Genomic DNA, 18,354 nt, shown 5'->3' on the forward strand with positions numbered 1-18,354 from the left:
CTTTATGAACTAACATTATCAGTTTCGGTTTTGCTTTAATGTCCCTTTTATTCCACCAGCATGGACATACCAGATTGCATTTGCGTCTTCTTCTGTTTGCTCCAATTTTCCTATGATTTGATTCGAATTTGCTTTCATCCCTCTCTAGGTTTCTGTGTTTTGTTCAATATTGTGATTTCCGTTAAACATTGTGATTTCTGTGTCTAATTTTCGCAGAGGCTTTGGTCAGCAGAGACTATGACTAAAATATGCAGAGCGTGGGTGTTTGTGTGTCATAGAAGCACAGTGTGCTGTTTTGTGTGGAAGCAGGTAGTCTGGAACCACTGTGGTGCCCTGCCCACACATATATTTATCTATCTACTCACTGCAGAAAAAGTGGGGATGGAGATCGATTGGGTCACCAGACAGACTCCATGCCCCTCCGACTACCAAGCCTTCAGCGCATATCATAGCTAGAAACATGGCCAGTATATAGAGAGATGATTGCTGGGTGGAACTTCAGAATGACACCCAATGTAGTTCTCCCTCTCTCCTGCCTAGGTTCTCCCCCATCACCATCGACAGCATGACCAGCCTGGCGGGAGTCAACCTGACCGGGCCCACTGGAGCCGGCTGGTGCATCTTCGTCTACAACCTATCGCCCGAGGCTGACGAAAGCGTCCTGTGGCAGCTGTTCGGGCCCTTCGGCGCCGTCACAAACGTCAAGGTCATCCGTGACTTCACCACCAACAAATGTAAGGGCTTCGGCTTCGTCACCATGACCAACTATGACGAGGCAGCCATGGCCATCGCTAGTCTCAACGGCTACCGCTTGGGAGACCGCGTGCTGCAGGTCTCCTTCAAGACCAGCAAGCAACACAAGGCCTGAGAGAGAGAGAGCTGCTAGCTGACGCCAGCTCCTTCAGCCAGCAGGGAGCGCCACTGAGCTCCCTGTTACTATCACTCTACATGGGCCTGGACTTAGTCTCTCTCTCTGATGCACACTCACCCATACACAGCCCTATACACATACATACACACGCTATCAGACATGCACACACTACTAGACATATTTACACATACAAACATACACAAAGTCAGAGTTTCAAACAAATACACTAGTAGAGTTTTTCTTTTCTCTTTACACAACATGCTAGTCCTTCCCTACGTTTGCCTGGATTGAATTAGTGGGGGTGCGTTGGGGAGTTGGTCTCTGGGGGTAGGGGTAAGAGGCCTCGATGAGGGAGACAGTCTAACGAATGTGACAGAGAATGTGTGCTGAGTGCTTTGATTGAATTCAGGCAAATAATGACAAAAACTGCTGAAACAAAATGATCAAAAATCTAAAATGAACTACAAATATGTGCAATTTAAACCCCAAACTCTTACCCCACGAACTATCCCATTATCTTGCTGGAGAGAGTGTAGTCACTTTTTTTTACACTTGGGCATTTTGAATCGGCGATTTTTTTTAGATCAAAGAAGATTAATTAAAAACAGTGTTCTCTTATATACGTATATTAAAATATAACTATATATTCAATATTTAAGGTGGTTATAATAGCCGAGTATGTAAGCATTTTCTAGAAACTTTGACTACTGTTTCCTGGCTCAACATTAGGTAGGTTGTGACTAGCTTTAGGGCCGTTTCTCTGCCCTATTAAGGACAGATCCAATACGATTTAGGTTATCAAACTGAACAGATACTGGTCACAAAGACAAGCAGCCTGAAGGCCACCAGAATTACACCCTCTCTACGCAACACAACAGTCACACATCAGCCCTGTTAGGGGGAAAAAAACACTAGAATACTGAACATCACTGACATCTAAGAATCGCCCTGTATTTTTTCACTCTGGTTCTTCTATTCAGAGTAGAATGGATGGATTCCACCACAAACAGAGCTGTCTGTGTGAACAACGTAGAACATTGTCCCAGCTAGTGTTCCCATGGAGACAGTGTTCATGTACAATTCTCTGAGAGACTAGGGACCGTGAGTTTAGAGCAAAGTCATTTCACCAAATCACAGAGCCACTTTACCAAAACACCCAACCAGATATAACACCCCCCAAGGGAATGAGAAGGTTTTTACAATTCAGTGGAAATTATTGGCCTGGCTAGGTAGGATCAACATCACCATTATGCACAGATTAGATCGAGAGGACGGTAGTTTTGACTTAGGTTGAGATTCCGTCATGACTCTGAGCAGTGATATCTCCTCACTGAGTCCTAGAGGGTGAGACAGCTTCTTACCTATTTCTCAGTTTACTAAACACTCCTCAGTTTCATTCAGACCCCTTATATGACACTTTATAGAAGCTCCTGAGAATCAATTTCTAATCACTCTCATTATAACCCTGCCTGCCCTGTCAAAATAGAAGAAACCAAGCCTGCAGAAACCAACAGTGACAAGTTTGTTTATCTCACATTGGAAACTTAAAATGTTATTTTTGTTGATTTGCAACATCTGATCGGTACTATCACCTAGCTGGAATTTAAAAAATATCAACAAACCCATGGAAATAATTTATGACACCCCTTCATGAAAATATAACGACAAAATAGTCTTGGTGACTGTCTGTTAGAAACATCTGACAAGACGTTTCATGGGGAGAGATAGGATTACAATATAAAGACATCTGCATATAATAGATTAAATAAGGTAAAGTGTGTTCAAGACATTTTTGCTTTTCTAAATAACGCTGTGTTAGCCAAAGAGGACTACCATCTCTTTGAAAGGATTAATTTAGAGATAAATCTATTTTTATACATACAAAAGAACAAGACCTGAATTTTTACAGATTCTTAAAACTCTGAAAAACTGGGACACCGCATGGCTGTATTTTAAGCCCTTTGATCTTCGAGAGAGAGGGAGGAGTGCGTGCATGCGGTGTATAGGTGGGGGTCGAGGGAAGGGGGCGATGAAGAAATGTTCTCACACAACCTTACTTTTTCAACCACAACCTATAAACAAACTATTGAAATAGCAAAAAAAATAAACACAAACAAAGACATCGGAATAGAACAAATACACATCAACACAAACCAATTCAATAATTAGGCATCAAACGTTACAGAGACAAATCTGCATTACTAATACTGCAATCTTTGAGTATAAACTAGACAAACACATATCACTTTCTCTCAAGTTGCGTACAGTCAGTGTTGCTTCAACGATTGTACAGTGAAGTGTTATCGCTTTCACAGGAGACACTTGAATCAGGCTGCAGTAAAGACTGATTTGTCCTCACAGACACCTTGGGCTGGTTCGAAACAGAAAGGCTTGAAGTAGATTCTCAATAAAGCGTCCTTTCAATGCAAAGATGATTAGGTATATTTGAATGAAGATTTAGCCAAAGAATTTGGAATATGAGTGTCAATAAGAAATAATTCAGTCTATACTATTACTAACTGTTCCCCTGGTAATTCTTCTATAAACCATTATAATTTATTGCATGAAGATCCCTTATCATTTTAAATCCCCATAGCTATTGCAGAAATATCTGTTGTTCATATCAAATTATATCAGAATGGACTAATATCTTTTGGTTAACATATCTGTTGAGTAGATATCATTTAGCCCATTTGCACAGGTGCTTACCACAAACCTACAACAATGTAAACAAAGAATTCACCTTTCAGCAAAAACCACGACAGTTCCACACAAGTGTCTCTTGAACCTCAATACTGTAATACTCACACCATCCGCTCACAACAGGAACAATTAATCAGAGTATGACAGCATTGTTTCAGTTTAACCCTCAGCCTCTGTCTAACTCTGACCATTCCATTTCTTACTGTGCCCCAGTAGTATATTGGTGGTGTGCCAAACAAAACAAACATGAAATGTCATACATTAACACCCGGTCATAATCTAACTCCACACCTCCCTTCCCCATTCAATTAGTTGTGCCCATAGTCAAGAGAAGGTAGCACAGTAGGACTGATACAGCAACACTTTAAGAGACCAGATGTGAATCTTGGGAACAGAACAGCAAATAGGCCACGTTGTTGAGCTGCAGTGGAAGTAGTCCCACTGGTGATATGGGGTAGAGTTCCAGCCCAGTTCCCCCACACCCTAGACCAACAACAGGCCCTAGGCCACACCCTAGACCAACAACAGGCCCTAGGCCACACCCTAGACCAACAACAGGCCCTAGGCCACACCTTAGACCAACAACAGGCCCTAGGCCACACCCTAGACCAACAACAGGCCCTAGGCCACACCCTAGACTAGAGTAACAACAAACTGTCCCATCTTACACAGCCAATACAGAGACCCTCTTCTCTTCCCACACCTACGTATGGTAGAGAGCCAAGGACAATGGCAGGAGACAAATGTACTGCACCGCTTGAGCAACAATAAATAATCAACTAAAAAGACAAAAAAACTTTCCTATGGAACAGTAAGTGCAATGTGCTTTGTTTTTATATTGACTGAGAACAAAAAGATATATATATTTTTTAAAAGAAAAAGAAATTAAACATCACACTGAAATGGTTTGCGGAAAAGGCGGAAGGATCAAATGTAAAGAAATCTAAGTGTTAATGCACCGATTCATTAAATAGAATCAAACAAGCACCGATGGAGAGCTCTGAAAATGTCCACAATCCCAGCCCTGGATTAGTGCTCTGAACATGCAAGCTAAAACTAACCGCATATTATTATTGGGTGAATAAAAAGAGCAATTCAATTGAAAAGACCTTGAAAGGGATACTGTCTAATATATCATCAGTTTTAGCCCATGTCGATTTTAGAATATCAGTTTTCCTGTAATTTATTGATTTTCTTTTACATATCAAGACTCACATGTTAACTTAGCGTATTTGTGTTGTTGACGTTACCATATAGGACACACATGGGTCCAAGATTTTATTTGGTTGCTTTGATTGGGTATTTTTTTTTTCTTCATTCCATTATTTAATTAGTTGCAGTTCTTAGTGTATGCAGATTTTAGACTTAGTTAGAACTTTATTTCAATCAAAACGTGTTCAATTGTGTTTGTAAAAGTCTGTGGTAGCTTTTGTTGCAACATAAATAATTTAAACAGAAAAAATTCAAGATAGCGCCAACAAACTTGTATTATTTGGGCGACTTTAAGCTTGTAGTTTTAACTTATTGTTAACTTAAAAACTATTTATTATTATTGCCTCGTATAAAGTATGTTTTGTGTATATTTATGGTTTATTTCATTATATTTGCAAGTTTAAAAGATTTTAAGTTTGCCAAAATTGTGGTTACATTTTCTTTCTTAAAAAGGGAACAAATAGATTAAAAAACAGCTTTAGAAGTACAATTTGGAAATGTTCTCCATAGTCAAAGAATGCACTGCTATATTTAACTAATTGAAGTGTATAAACATACATGCTGTGTGCTAGATGTTATGCCTTTACTGCCTGTGTTCTGTTTGTCTTGTTAAATGAAAACCTTTTGATTATTTAATCTAATCACAGTCTTGTTTTTCCAGCCACTGAGAACCCTGGGGAGTGTCAGTCAGGACATGGGCTGGGCCTGGGGTGTGGCCTATTGTAGGCGCCAGGGCGGAGCCTGGACCTTGGGCAGTGCCTGAGGCTCCATGTGTACTCAGCATGCTTTCCCTCCTACTGCTGATGAACAGAACTACTGTAGTTATTAGGACCATAGTACAGAACTCCGACATGACATCTGAGTTCTATGTACAGTAGTTCCAACAGCAGCCAGGAGGAAAGCATCGTTGGGGGTTACTCATATAGGAAAGGGCTCAGTGGTTCTTCTGTTTCTCGACCAACTGTATTTTGTGTCTATTTATTTAGAAGAGGGGACACAGAGTAACTTAGTGACGTTCTTCTTACAACATTTTCCTGGAATGGTAGAACAAATCAAAAGGAGAAAATGATCAAAACAGATCTACTGGCATCAATGTATCAATGTCAGTAGGAAGATATCAAAATCTCATACTTCCAAACATGACCAAATGAACAATGACAAAATGTAACAAAGAAAATAAACCTTTCAGTTTAGTTTAGGATATTTATTACTGGGATTTCAGCTGAAGACGCTTGAAGACTTTTTCATGGAATTGTTTAATTATTTGTACTTTACATGCCAGAAAAAATAAAAGGTTACAAATCTGAGTGACCCATGTTGTTTTTACAAGATGATATTGAGTTTTGTCGTTTCCAGAGGGTAACAATGCAAAACCATTGATGCGCATAAGACAAACTGCCATCGTCATAATGCACATCATTGGCATAATCATCTACTGTAGTATTAGAGCCAACAGAGCATAGTTAACATTATACTGACTATCCTGCTTAGATACAGTACAGCTCTTGTTGATTGGCAAAGTAGAACACAGGAGAAAACGATTCAGCATATTCAAATTCTACTTCTTTTTGTTGTTGTTAATGGAATGACTATTTTTGAATCTAATTGAAACACTAACTCTAGACAAACAAGTTAAAGCAACAGACAAGTAAGAGTAACGAACACGCAACCATTTTGAATGTTCATCTTCGTTTGTGAATCCAGAGCAGCAGCTGGTTGTTGCAGAGCAGAACAGGGTGGGAGGCTAGCACGTAGTCCATAAAGAGAAACCTGAGACAGAAATTACCATGTTATTTTCAAGCAGAAGTGACAAGAAATCGTCTCAGAAACAAAATGGTTTTGACCGCTTAAGTGCCTTACTTCTCACAAAATGTTTGCTTTTGCCATCGTGAAATTACCAACTTAATCCTTTTTATGTAAAAATGATCAAATACATGTGCAAGGATGTCCTACCAAGTCAAGATTGGCTCCTTGCACAATGCATGTCTTCCTTTGTCCTGTTAACATCTTCTGTTGCAGTGTCTTCTCATTTTCCTGCTTGCTTGTGCCTCCTTGCTTTGTGTACAGTAGCTAGCTAGTTAGCACTTAATTTATTTTACATTTTGAAATGTAACCTTTAACTAGGCAAGTCAGTTAAGAACAAATTCTTATTAACAATGATGGCCTACACCTATTTGCACCTACTCGACCAGAGTTAAGCTACTCAACCAGATGAGGGAAGTAAGCATTATCTAGATTGGCTCGTCCTACTAGGTGGACTTGAATGCCATTTATGTCAGATCTATTTGAAGATAAATGCAGCAAAATGTTGACTAAACAGCCAAACACTTCTCCCCTGCACAAATACAACTATGTGGGCTGGAGCCAACAGTTGAAACAATGTTTCTAAGTTAGCTAGTGAGAGTGCAAGCTCAAGACAGACATGCAGAGTAGAGTGATGATTGAAAGACAAGCTGAAGTTTAAAAAATGTATGTATTAAAACAATTATGAAGGTCATTTCCCCCCCCCCCCAGTGGTTGTTGTCCATAATTGTAGGGTACATGATTAAACAATTACCGTGCCAGGCCTAACATGTGCAGTATTTATAGACAGTTGATATCCACATGTAATTATAAAGTGCTCCACTGGGCCTGGCTTGTAGCTACCTGTTGGTGGGGAGCGCTACAGCTCTGTGTGTCCGTGCAGGACTTCGTCCAGGCTGGCTGGCTCCTGGCACACGGCGGGGGTGGTGAACTCCATGAGGTACTCACAGCGACTGGGCTCTGACGTGGACGTCACCACCGTCTCCTTCCCACACGTCAGCTTCACCTGACCCACAGAGGGACAACATTAACCCTTCACTATATTCACAGGACATGTCGTGGGTCAGCAGTACCTCAAGAGTAGGGACTTGTGCACTTAGTGTGCACAGATTGTGTGAATTATCATGCATATTCCCCAACTCAGCACCGCATGAAACGTGATTTGACTTCTAACGCTTCATATGCTCTCAGCAAATTAGACTGTCAAAGGTGCAGCATTGGGCTGGGAGGGAAGTGGACTGGAGAAGATAGAGACTTACTGTGGTGGACCTGTTGGGTCCCTGCCAGCACCCCTGCCCATGGTCATACTTCATCACGGAGTATAAATTGTCTTCAGGACCAGCCCATTGTCCCCACAAGCTACAACGAGGACAGAGAGAGAGAGAGAGAGGAGAGAGAGAGAGAGAGAGAGAGAGAGAGAGAGAGAGAGAGAGAGAGAGAGAGAGAGAGAGAGAGAGAGAGAGAGAGAGAGAGAATGACCACTAACATTCCTAATGGTTTTAGAAGGACCACAGTCATTTGAACAGTTAAAGGCTCCGGTAAAATGAAGTGAGGAGGTTCTCTTACCCAAGGTTGGTCTCTGAACCCCCAAACTTAGGTTTCTGGGAGACCCTATTGAATGGACACAGCCTGTAGATGTACCTGATGAAAAAGAGGGGCACAGTCTTAGATTTCATCTTTGGCAGACTCAAACAGTTTCACATTAACACATTATTTCTCTCACGAAGGCATAGACAGACTACAGGTATTTATAAAGATAGATGAAGTATACGTACTCGCTTGTGGATAATTCGTAGCACTGGCTGTAGAGGTACGCAAATTCTGCACTTGGCCCAAAGTCAAAACCAATCTCCTTCTCAAGGTTCCTGCAGAACCAAATAAATTCAGGATCACATATTAATGATTGACTTGCAGACACAGGGTATATTAATTTGTGTTTTCAAACCTAATAATGCAACCTGCACTTGTATGCCTGTGTAGTGTTTGCATGTTGAGTATCATCCTGAGATGCTTTTGTGTTGCAAGGACTAACATAGAGTTGTTGCCAAAGCCAGCAGAGATTAAGCATTGTGGTTGCCAACTCACTTCATTTGATCGTCCACTTCCCGGAGAGCCTTCTCAGCTTCATCAAAATCATCCCTGGCTTTCTGGGCAGCTGAGGAACAAAGACAACAAAGCACAACCTCAAAAGGACAGACCAATGAGACATACAATTCCACAGCACAGAAAAAAAAAATCACAATTCAGACATTTACGCTTAATATCATTTGAACCACCTACTTTGTATAGTCAGATAAACACAAATTGTGTCCCTGTTTAAGGTAGTGCGGGACTAAGCCCAGAATGTAAAACAGATGAATGTATGCACCATCAATAAGGCTCTGGGTCTCGGTGTCGTACGGTGGCATGGATACCTTAACATCCTCTCTTTTCTCTGGGGTCTGCACGGTGGGAGGGACCTGATAATCAAACACGCGTTATGTTACTGGGACAACTGACCACCCCAAGCCTTCCAATACTAGCCTAGCTCAGGCCCTTCCGCTCCAATGTGAGGATTGCCAACTACCTTCTCTTCCTCCTCCTCCTCCTCCTCGTGATCATCATCTTCCTCATCGTCCTCCTCCTCCTCTCCAGCGTAATCCTCGGGGTAGTGGTCAGAGTCATGGTCAGAGACAAAGTCCCTAGTCTCCTCCTGGGGGTTCTCTCCTGGGGCAGGGGGGTCCGACTGGCCCAGAGACACCTACACGGTCACATAAACAAAATCACACAGTTATATAGCCCTTTAAAGCACATTTCGCACAAAGTGCTCGACAGTAATCCAGCCTAGACACCCAATCTGATGCTCCAGGACACAGACCATTCTACTAGGATATGGAAATGACTGTGGAACATAAGTGTTCATGTGGTGCTGACCTCTGACAGGTACTTGTCTTTGATGCTGCTCCACACAGTTTCAAATGTAGACGTGTCCACTTTGTCTGCTCCTCCCAGCAATCCCTGTGGGAATGGATTAGGAAATCAGAAAAATGGTAAGACATCTATCTTAATAAGACCAAGAAACTATCATGTGCCAATTTTAACCTACTAAGGCTCAATACAAGTCAGAATATCTTGATACAAAACAAATGATCTTGATGTATTTTCTGGGCAACTCAAAACAAGTAAATGCAAATGCTTTGGGTAAGCAAGATTATTGACTTCATTAATCTGTGAGTAAAATAAAAAGTAGTTAATGTGAACCTAACTCACAGCAAAAAAATGTAAAGAAAGCAATCAAATGTAATTTGTTGCCTACTTTACTGCAAATGACACTCAAATCCTGAAAAAAAAAAAAAACAATACACTAATATTGCAGTTAGCCATAACAGCCTTTATAATATATTGCTTGTGACCACATACATCTACAGTTGAAGTCAGAAGTTTACATACACTTTGGTTGGAGTCATTAAAACTCGTTTAACCACTCCACAAATTTCTTGTTAAACTATAGTTTTGGCAAGTCGGTTAGGTCATCTACTTTGTGCATGACACAAGTCATTTTCCCAACAATTGTTTACAGACAGAATATTTCACTATCCCAATTCCAGTGGGTCAGAAGTTTACATACACCAAGTTGACTGTGCCTTTAAACAGCTTGGAAAATTCCCCAAAATGATGTTATGGCTTTAGAAGCTTCTGATAGGCTAATTGACATAATGTGAGTCAATTGGAGGTGTACCTGTGGATGTATTTCAAGGCCTACCTTCAAACTCAGTGCCTCTTTGCTTGACCTCATTGGGGAAAAAAAATAAAATAAAATCAGCCAAGACCTCAGAAGAAATAAAATTGTAGACCTCCACAAGTCTGGTTCATCCTTGGGAGCAATTTCCAAACGCCTTAAGGTACCACGTTTATCTGTACAAACAATAGTACGCAAGTACAAACACCATGAGACCACGCAGGAAGGAGACGTGTTCTGTCTCCTAGAGATGAACGTATTTTGGTGCAAAAAGTGCAAATCAATCCCAGAAGAGCATCTATATCCACAGTAAAATGAGTCCTATATCGACATAACCTAAAAGGCCGCTCAGCAAGGAAGAAGACACTGCTCCAAAACCACCATAAAAAAATCCAGACTACGGTTTGCAACTGCACATGGGGACAAAGATTGTACTTTTTGGAGAAATGTCCTCTGGTCTGATGAAACAAAAATAGAACTGTTTGGCCATAATGACCATCATTATGTTTGTAAGAAAAAGGGGGAGGCTTTTTCAGCATCATGTTGTGGGGGTGCTTTGCTGCACGAGGGACTGGTGCACTTCACAAAATAGATGGCATCATGAGGAATGAAAATATTGCAGATATATTGAAGCAACATCTCAAGACATCAATCAGGAAGTTAAAGCTTGGGTCTTCCAAATGGACAATAACTAAGCATACTTCCAAAGTTGTGGCAAAATGGCTTAAGGACAACAAAGTCAAGGTATTGGAGTGGCCATCACAAAGCCCTGACCTCAATCCTATAGAACATTTGTGGGCAGAACTGAAAAAGCATGTGCGAGCAAAGAGGCCTACAAACCTGACTCAGTTACACCAGCTTTGTCAGGAGGAATGGGCCAAAAATCACCCAACTTATTGTTGGAAGCTACCCAAAACATTTGACCCAAGTTAAACAATTTAAAGACAATGCTACCAAATACTAATTGAGTGTATGTAAACTTCAGACCCACTGGGAATGTGATGAAAGAAATAAATCACTCTCAACTATTATTCTGACATTTCACATTTTTTAAATAAAAGTGGTGATCCTAACTGACCTAAGACAGGGAATTTTTACTAAGATTAAACGACAGGAATTGTGAAAAACTGAGTTTAAATATATTTGGCTAAGGTGTATGTAAACTTCGACTTCAACTGTAAATATTGCACTTGTGAAACAATCTTAAAGTAGAAATAGAATGAAACAAACAGGCATTCTATTTTTGCTCTATTATAGTGGCTACTACAGTAGACATTGATCAAGTGCACAAGGCTACATGTTTGCAAATATAACATTCACCGAGTAAAAAATGTAATAATCCCCCCCACTCACACAAGTGTTACTGTCAAGTTCAACACAACAAAAGCAATATCTTTGGGCTACACTGCACATTATTACATTGTACACTTTATGCCTGTGGACATCTGTTCTACAATGTGCCAGCACAGCATAATACCCTTTGTTGGCATAATTGATCTCTTTCAGGCAGAGAGTACATGTGGCATACCCCTTTCATCCACTGTACTGAAAAAGTGAGAAAGTGTGTGCTGTTCCTTTCACCTCTACAGTGGCATCCAGCTTAAGCCAGGCCCAGCTCCACTTAACATTTTAACAAGCAACGCCTCATTTTCACCTAATTCTCTCATTCTGAAAATTAACCACATACTGTAGAAGGAAAACATTAGTTCACAGATAGTAGTTAGTTAACATTTCACACGGTCCAGTAAGCAACTAACGCGTTGTAACTTGAGGAACGGCAAGGAGTCGTATAACGTTACCAGTTAATACTATAGCGAATTGGTTAGGTTACTAACGTTAACTAGCTAATGTTAGAAATTATTCTCTTGACTTGTGGAGGAAGATGACAGACATCTTACCTGAGTCTCTGTTTCTGTCAGAGAGCCATCTGAATCTGGATCCAGCTCTAGATGGGACTGCAGCTCAGCCACAGAAACACTGGGAACAACAAAAACACCGTATTAGTCACTCACTGAGTCACACTGAAATCTCTCTGAATATCTCCAACGCTGACAGTTACACACACACTACACACTCACTAGCCGTCTGCGTCATCATCCAGCTCAAGAAAAGCCTCAGCCATTCTAGTTTTGTCCTTCTCCATACGGATGAGTTCTTTTTGTTCTGAAACAGACAAAATCAAATCACATACAACTTAGAGAAATCTTCAACAGGACTTTTGTAATTGACTTCCAAATCATTAAGTTAACTACATCAAATATGTTGAAAAATATATCTGACTGGAGAGACGATTTGCAGTGGGCATTTCACAACATTTAACAATATTTCAGTTTAACTATACCCTAACTATATGAATATACTTAAATATCTTGGTTTTACCAAACAGCACAAACACACCTTTTTTTATGAAGAAAACAAATACATTGAAATAATTGTGCATAGGTTAACTTCTCTAGGGTAGGGGGCAGTATTTTCACGGCCGGATGAAAAACGTACCCAAATTAAAACGGCCTCCTACTCACTCAGAAGGTAGGATATGCATATTATTAGTAGATTTGGATAGAAAACACTGACGTTTCCAAAACTGTTTGAATGGTGTCTGTGAGTATAACAGAACTCATATGGCAGGCAAAAACCTGAGAAAAATACAACCAGGAAATGAAAATCTGATGCCTGTAGTTTTTTCCCAAGTCCTTGCCTTTCTAACACAGTGAGTTAGGGTTCATTTTGCACTTCCTAAGGCTTCCACTAGATGTCAACAGTCTTTAGAAAGTTGTTTGAGGCTTTTGCGGTAAACACAGACCGAACAAGAAGGCTGGGAAGTTGGTGACTCAGAAAATCATACGAGTTCATTGCGTGCATTCACGTGAGAAGATACCTGTGTTCCAAAATGTTTAGACATTGCAATGGTCCGGTTGGAATATTATTGAAGTTTGAAGTTAAAATGGCCCTAAAGATTGATGCTATACAACGTTTGACATGTTTGAACGAACGTAACGATAACTTTTTTTTGACTTTGTCGTGACATTTTCCTCATGCTACCTACATTTTGAGTAGCTTACTGAACGTGCAAACAACATGGAGTTATTTGGACATAAATTATGAACTTTATCGAACAAAAGAACATTTATTGTGGACCTGGGAATCCTGTAAGTGCCTTCTGATGAAGATTATTAAAGTGAATATTTCTAATGCTATTTATGCATTTAGATGACTCCAAAATGGTGGGTATCTGTATTGCCTAGTGTATTTTTCTGAGCGCAGTACTCAGATTATTGCAAAGTGTGCTTTCCCAGTAAAGTTATTTAAAACAGGATCTCTGCTGTAACGTGACATTTTCTAAGCCTCCCATAGGCTCTCAGAAGGCGCCAGAACGGGGAATGATGACTCTGCAGTCCCTGGGCGAAAAACAGTAGGGCATTTGGAAAGTGGTCAATCTGAGAACAATGACACGGGCTTGCGCGTGCATGTGAAGAGTGCATTTTACATTTTCAGTGTTTGAACGAAAACAAGGTCTCCCGGTCAGAATATTATCGCTTTTTTACGAGAAAAATCGCATCAAATTTTATTTTAAACAGCGTTTGACATGCTTCGAAGTACGGTAATGGAATATTTGGATTTTTTTTGTCACGATACGTGCCGGCGCGTCACCCTTCGGATAGTGTCTTGAACGCAAGAACAAAACGCAGCTATTTGGATACAACTATGGATTATTTGGAACCAAAACAACATTGGGTGTTGAAGTAGAAGTCCTGGGAGTGCATTCTGACGAAGAACAGCAAAGGTAATCCAATTTTTCTTATAGTAAATCTGAGTTTGGTGAGTGCCAAAGTTGGTGGGTGTCAAAATAGCTAGCCTGTGATGGTCGGGCTATCTACTCAGAATATTGCAAAATGTGCTTTCACCGAAAAGCTATTTTAAAATCGGACACCGAGATTGCATAAAGGAGTTCTGTATCTATAATTCTTTAAATAATTGTTATGTATTTTGTGAACGTTTATCATGAGTAATTTAGTAAATTCACCGGAAGTTTTCGGGGGGTTTGCTAGTTCTGAACGTCACTTGCTAATGTAAAAAGCTGGTTTTTGATATAAATATGAACTTGATTGAACAAAACATGCATGTATTGTATAACATAATGTCCTAGGAGTGTCATCTGATGAAGATCATCAAAGGTTAGTGCTGCATTTAGCTGTGGTTTGGGTTTATGTGACATATATGCTAGCTTGAAAAATGGCTGTGTGATTATTTCTGGCTGGGTACTCTCCTGACAATCTAATGTTTTGCTTTCGTTGTAAAGCCTTTTTGAAATCAGACAATGTGGTTAGATTAACGAAAGTCTTGTCTTTAAAATGGTGTAAAATAGTCATATGTTTGAGAAATTGAAGTTATAGCATTTCTAAGGTTTTTGTATTTCGCGCCACTCGATTCCACTGGCTGTTGACTGGGTGGGACGAGAGAGAGGTTAATGAGTCGATGATAAGACGTTGGAAACAGCAGCGTGAGGAATTGACTCAGTGCAAAAAGACAACTAAAGCTTACTGCTAATTTTTTATTTTTTGTTACAAGCCGTGTTTCGTTAAAGCCTATTTATTTTTGTTACAAGCTGTGTTTCGTTAAAGCCTGTGTAAAGTTCATTTGATTCAATGTACCGGTAGGCACCTGCGGCTTATAGACATGTGCGGCTTATTTATGTTCAAAATAATATAAATTTTTTTAATTCAGTGGGTGCGGCTTATATTCAGGTGAGCTTAATAGTCCGCAAATTACGGTAAATATGAACTTGATAGAACAAAAAAAATGCATGTATTGTCTAACATAATGTCCTAGGTGTGGCATCTGATGAAGATTCTCAAAGGTTAATGCATAATTTTAGCTGGTTTTCTGCTTTTGGTGATGCCTGTTCTTGCATTGAAAATGTCTGTAATTTTTTGTCCATGTACTGTCCTAACATAATCTAACTTTATGCTTTTGCCGTAAAGTATTTCTGAAATCGGACAACGTGGTTGGATTCAGGAGAGGTTTGTCTTTCAAATGGTGTAAAATAGTCGTATGTTTGAGGACTTTGAATTATGACATTTTGTAGATTTCAATTTGGCGCTCTGATTTCTCACTGGCTATTGAATAGTGTGAACCGTGGGTGGGACGCTATTGTCCCACCTACCCTAGAGGTTAAAAGCAGAGAGAATGGTTTCCAGTGTACTTACCCTCCCATGCCTTCAGGTGGCGCTCTTTAGCCGCCTTCTCTGGATCCTCCGCTGTTTCTTTCACAGTCCTCAGAGCCTCCACCTTCTCCTCCAGACCCTTCTTACTACCCTGCAGCTCAGTCAACTTGCCCTGCACAAACACATGGATGGAAGTATTTACAAAAAACCTTTGAAACATACAAAGCCTTGTCATTTCATGAACACGTTCAACAGCAAGGATTTATACCAGTCCCTCTATATATGAAATGGTCTCTGTATAGGCCCTAGCCATTTCCGCTGCCTAATCAACCCCAAATACATCTACTACCCTTTTCACACCCTTTGGTTGGTTAGTCTCACCTGTTTGTCCTCCTGTCCCCTTTTAGCTTCATGTATCAGTTGTTGTTTGAGCATAAAGCCTTCCTTGGTGATCTCAGCCATTATCTGCAGACTCTCCCTCTCCTTGCGCCCCATCTCCCTAGGGGTCACACAGCCAACACAATCAGTCTTCACACACACATACTGGGCACACACTGGAGGAATCATTCGGCAACACAAAGGCCAATGTTAGTGTTGTAGTCAATATTAAATGTTTGCAGAATTCTGTACGTTTTACTACTGCTCACCTGCAGGTGTTTTGACAAGTGACACCACTGTTGTACTCGTCTGTCGTGTCACAGCAATCTGAGGAGAGAACACACTTCATGAGCACCTACACACAAAACAATTCTGAGAACGGAATGACTGATCCATGGAAAGATACTGTGACGATGTTCTTACCACAGATGCCATCGTTGATCCGGGAGGAAGGGATGAAGGCGGGTCTGAAGCCAGCGTTGGTGCAGTGGAAGCTGCCGTTGGGGCAGGCAGCAGTACCTGTGGGGAAAAATGCAAAGACATTCATTACAGTCAAGACCTTAGTGATAACTGTGCACAGTAGTGTGTAGTGTCTTGATAGTGGGTTCAGTCTGGCTTTATTGATGAGAAGTGAGCGATAGTGTACCTGGTTCATCCGAGCCATCCCTGCAGTCGCAGTAGTCATCGTTGACCCGGTCAAAGGGGATGGTGCTGGAGCCATCCAAACAGGTAAAGGGCTTGTTCTCCTCATAGAACTGTCTCTCTGTCAGGATCGATGGGGACAGGTAAGGGTTGGGTACATAAGAGCACATCTGAGAGACAATGCACACCTGCCAGGTTAAAATCCATGCTCACAATGGGATTCTGAAAGCTAAAATAGCATAGACTGCAATAGACTAGGCCTACCTCACTGGCTGTGATGAGAACCATAACGTTATTTGTCTGAATTCGGGTTAGAATCAGATGCCAACTCACTTGATAGTGGTACTCCGCGTGGACGCTGGATCTCCACCGCTGCGCCAGTGGGCATCGCCAAAGCCAAGCTCATCAACAACAGTAGAAGCGCACAAGACATGATGCAGAATCAACGGGGCCCAGCTACACTTTCAAGAATTCGCGGCGCTCCTGCAAACACAACTCAAGGCATTAGACAATGTACTTGAACCCAATACAGCTAGTCCTCAGACACACCATCATTCACAACATTGAAAGTCGGCCCCATATGAAACCTCTGATACAATGCGTTAGAAATACATTTTCAGAATAATTTAGTCATAATTCAATACATGTAACGACAGGTAACGTTAACTTAGCTAAGTGACGGTAAGTTAGCTAATGAAGGACTACAGTAGTAGCAGCTAGCTACTTCCTTTTGAAAACTTCCTTTTGAACAACATTTATGATTGTCGTATATGGAATAAAGTACCATGTTCACAATAAAATGTGAAAAAAGTGCTAAAAACACTTCTACAAATCGTTATTTTCGAAGTAAAAATATGACTAATCAATCATTACCTCTCTTCCGCAATGCTTCAGGAAACGTCTCGTGCGCTCATGCACTGTAGTGTTTTCCTCTGATTGGACTAGCTCTCGAATCCGACCTGTGATTGGAGAATACTTATGGCGTGGTGCATGATGGGTAATGAATTGGAAGCAGCCATGTCAGAGAGGGTGGAGAACCTCTTTGGCCATTTTTATGTGGATTTGAGGTTGCAGACGTGTGTCTGTCAAAATACTTAGTGGTATAAAGTACACATTTTTTTCAGTTTGAGCCTAAAATGACATACCCAAATCTAACTGCCTGTAGCTCAAGACCTGAAGCAAGGATATGCATGTTCTTGATACCATTTGAAAGGAAACACTTTGAAGTTTGTGGAAATGTGAAATGAATGTAGGAGAATATAACACATTAGATCTGGTAAAAGATAATAAAACAAATTGTACCATCTTCTTTGAAATGCAAGAGAAAGGCCATAATGTATTATTCCAGCCCAGGCGCAATTTAGATTTTGGCCACTAGATGGCAGCAGTGTATGTGCAAAGTTTTAGACTGATCCAATAAACCAATCCAATTGTATATCTGTTCAAAATGTTGTATCAAGACTGCCAAAATGTGCCTAATTGGTTTATTAATACATTTTCAAGTTCATAATTGTTCACTCTCCTCAAACAATAACATGGTTTTCTTTAATAGCTACTGTAAATTGGACAGTGCCGTTAGATTAACAAGAATTGAAGCTTTCTGCCCATATCAGATATGTCTATGTCCTGCTTTTTTTCATTTTCTTACGATCTCATGCTAATCACATTAGCCTATGTTAGATCAACCATCCCGCGGGGGACACACCGATCCCGTAGAGGTTAAGTAAAAATACTTTTAAGTACTACTTAAGTAGTTTTTGGCGGATTCTGTTCTTTACTATTTATATTTTTGACAACTTTTGTTTCACTACATTGATAAAGAAAAATTATGTACTTTTTACTCCATACATTTTCCCTGACAG

General features: G+C 40.5%; 2 protein-coding genes across 16 annotated transcripts in view; one reads left to right on the top strand and one right to left on the bottom strand.

Moving 5' to 3' along the window:
* The window catches only part of LOC115199098 (ELAV-like protein 3), a 20,358-nt gene extending 14,284 nt beyond the window's left edge, over positions 1-6,074 (top strand). For 7 of the 14 annotated variants that reach the window (XM_029761771.1, XM_029761737.1, XM_029761746.1 and 4 more), the window contains one exon: positions 541-6,074. In XM_029761771.1, coding sequence (XP_029617631.1) covers positions 541-868 — 328 coding nt within the window. In that variant the 3' untranslated portion in view covers positions 869-6,074. Of the gene's footprint in view, positions 1-519 lie in introns of all 14 variants that reach the window. The other 7 variants (XM_029761679.1, XM_029761711.1, XM_029761719.1 and 4 more) reach the window with 1 other exon arrangement.
* LOC115199086 (glucosidase 2 subunit beta-like) lies at positions 5,980-17,470 on the bottom strand. 2 transcript variants are annotated; one of them, XM_029761641.1, is made up of 18 exons: positions 17,366-17,470; positions 16,826-16,975; positions 16,497-16,613; positions 16,274-16,369; positions 16,120-16,177; positions 15,854-15,971; positions 15,515-15,644; positions 12,386-12,470; positions 12,206-12,284; positions 9,503-9,586; positions 9,156-9,329; positions 8,958-9,048; positions 8,675-8,744; positions 8,365-8,454; positions 8,156-8,230; positions 7,849-7,948; positions 7,433-7,595; positions 5,980-6,556 (listed from the first exon to the last, which is right to left on the bottom strand). In XM_029761641.1, the coding sequence occupies exons 2-17, from the start codon at positions 16,923-16,925 to the stop codon at positions 7,449-7,451; spliced, it is 1,614 nt and encodes a 537-aa protein (XP_029617501.1). In that variant the 5' UTR covers positions 16,926-16,975; positions 17,366-17,470; the 3' UTR covers positions 5,980-6,556; positions 7,433-7,448. The 2 variants fall into 2 exon arrangements, with proteins under 2 accessions (XP_029617501.1, XP_029617509.1); XM_029761649.1 differs by lacking the exon at positions 17,366-17,470 and adding an exon at positions 17,277-17,294.
* Positions 17,471-18,354: the final 884 nt, after the last annotated feature.

Source organism: Salmo trutta, chromosome 1 (genome assembly GCF_901001165.1).
Source record: "Salmo trutta chromosome 1, fSalTru1.1, whole genome shotgun sequence".
Taxonomy (NCBI): domain Eukaryota; kingdom Metazoa; phylum Chordata; class Actinopteri; order Salmoniformes; family Salmonidae; genus Salmo; species Salmo trutta.

Bases quoted from the DNA above. Each gene is read 5' to 3' on its own strand.
- LOC115199086 (XM_029761641.1), bottom strand. From the start codon at position 16,925: ATGTCTTGTGCGCTTCTACTGTTGTTGATGAGCTTGGCTTTGGCGATG. The intron at 8,231-8,364 runs GTACGTATACTT...CTTTTTCATCAG, and splicing joins TACGAATTATCCACAAGCGA to GTACATCTACAGGCTGTGTC. The intron at 7,596-7,848 runs GTAAGTCTCTAT...TCTGTGGGTCAG, and splicing joins GACCCAACAGGTCCACCACA to GTGAAGCTGACGTGTGGGAA.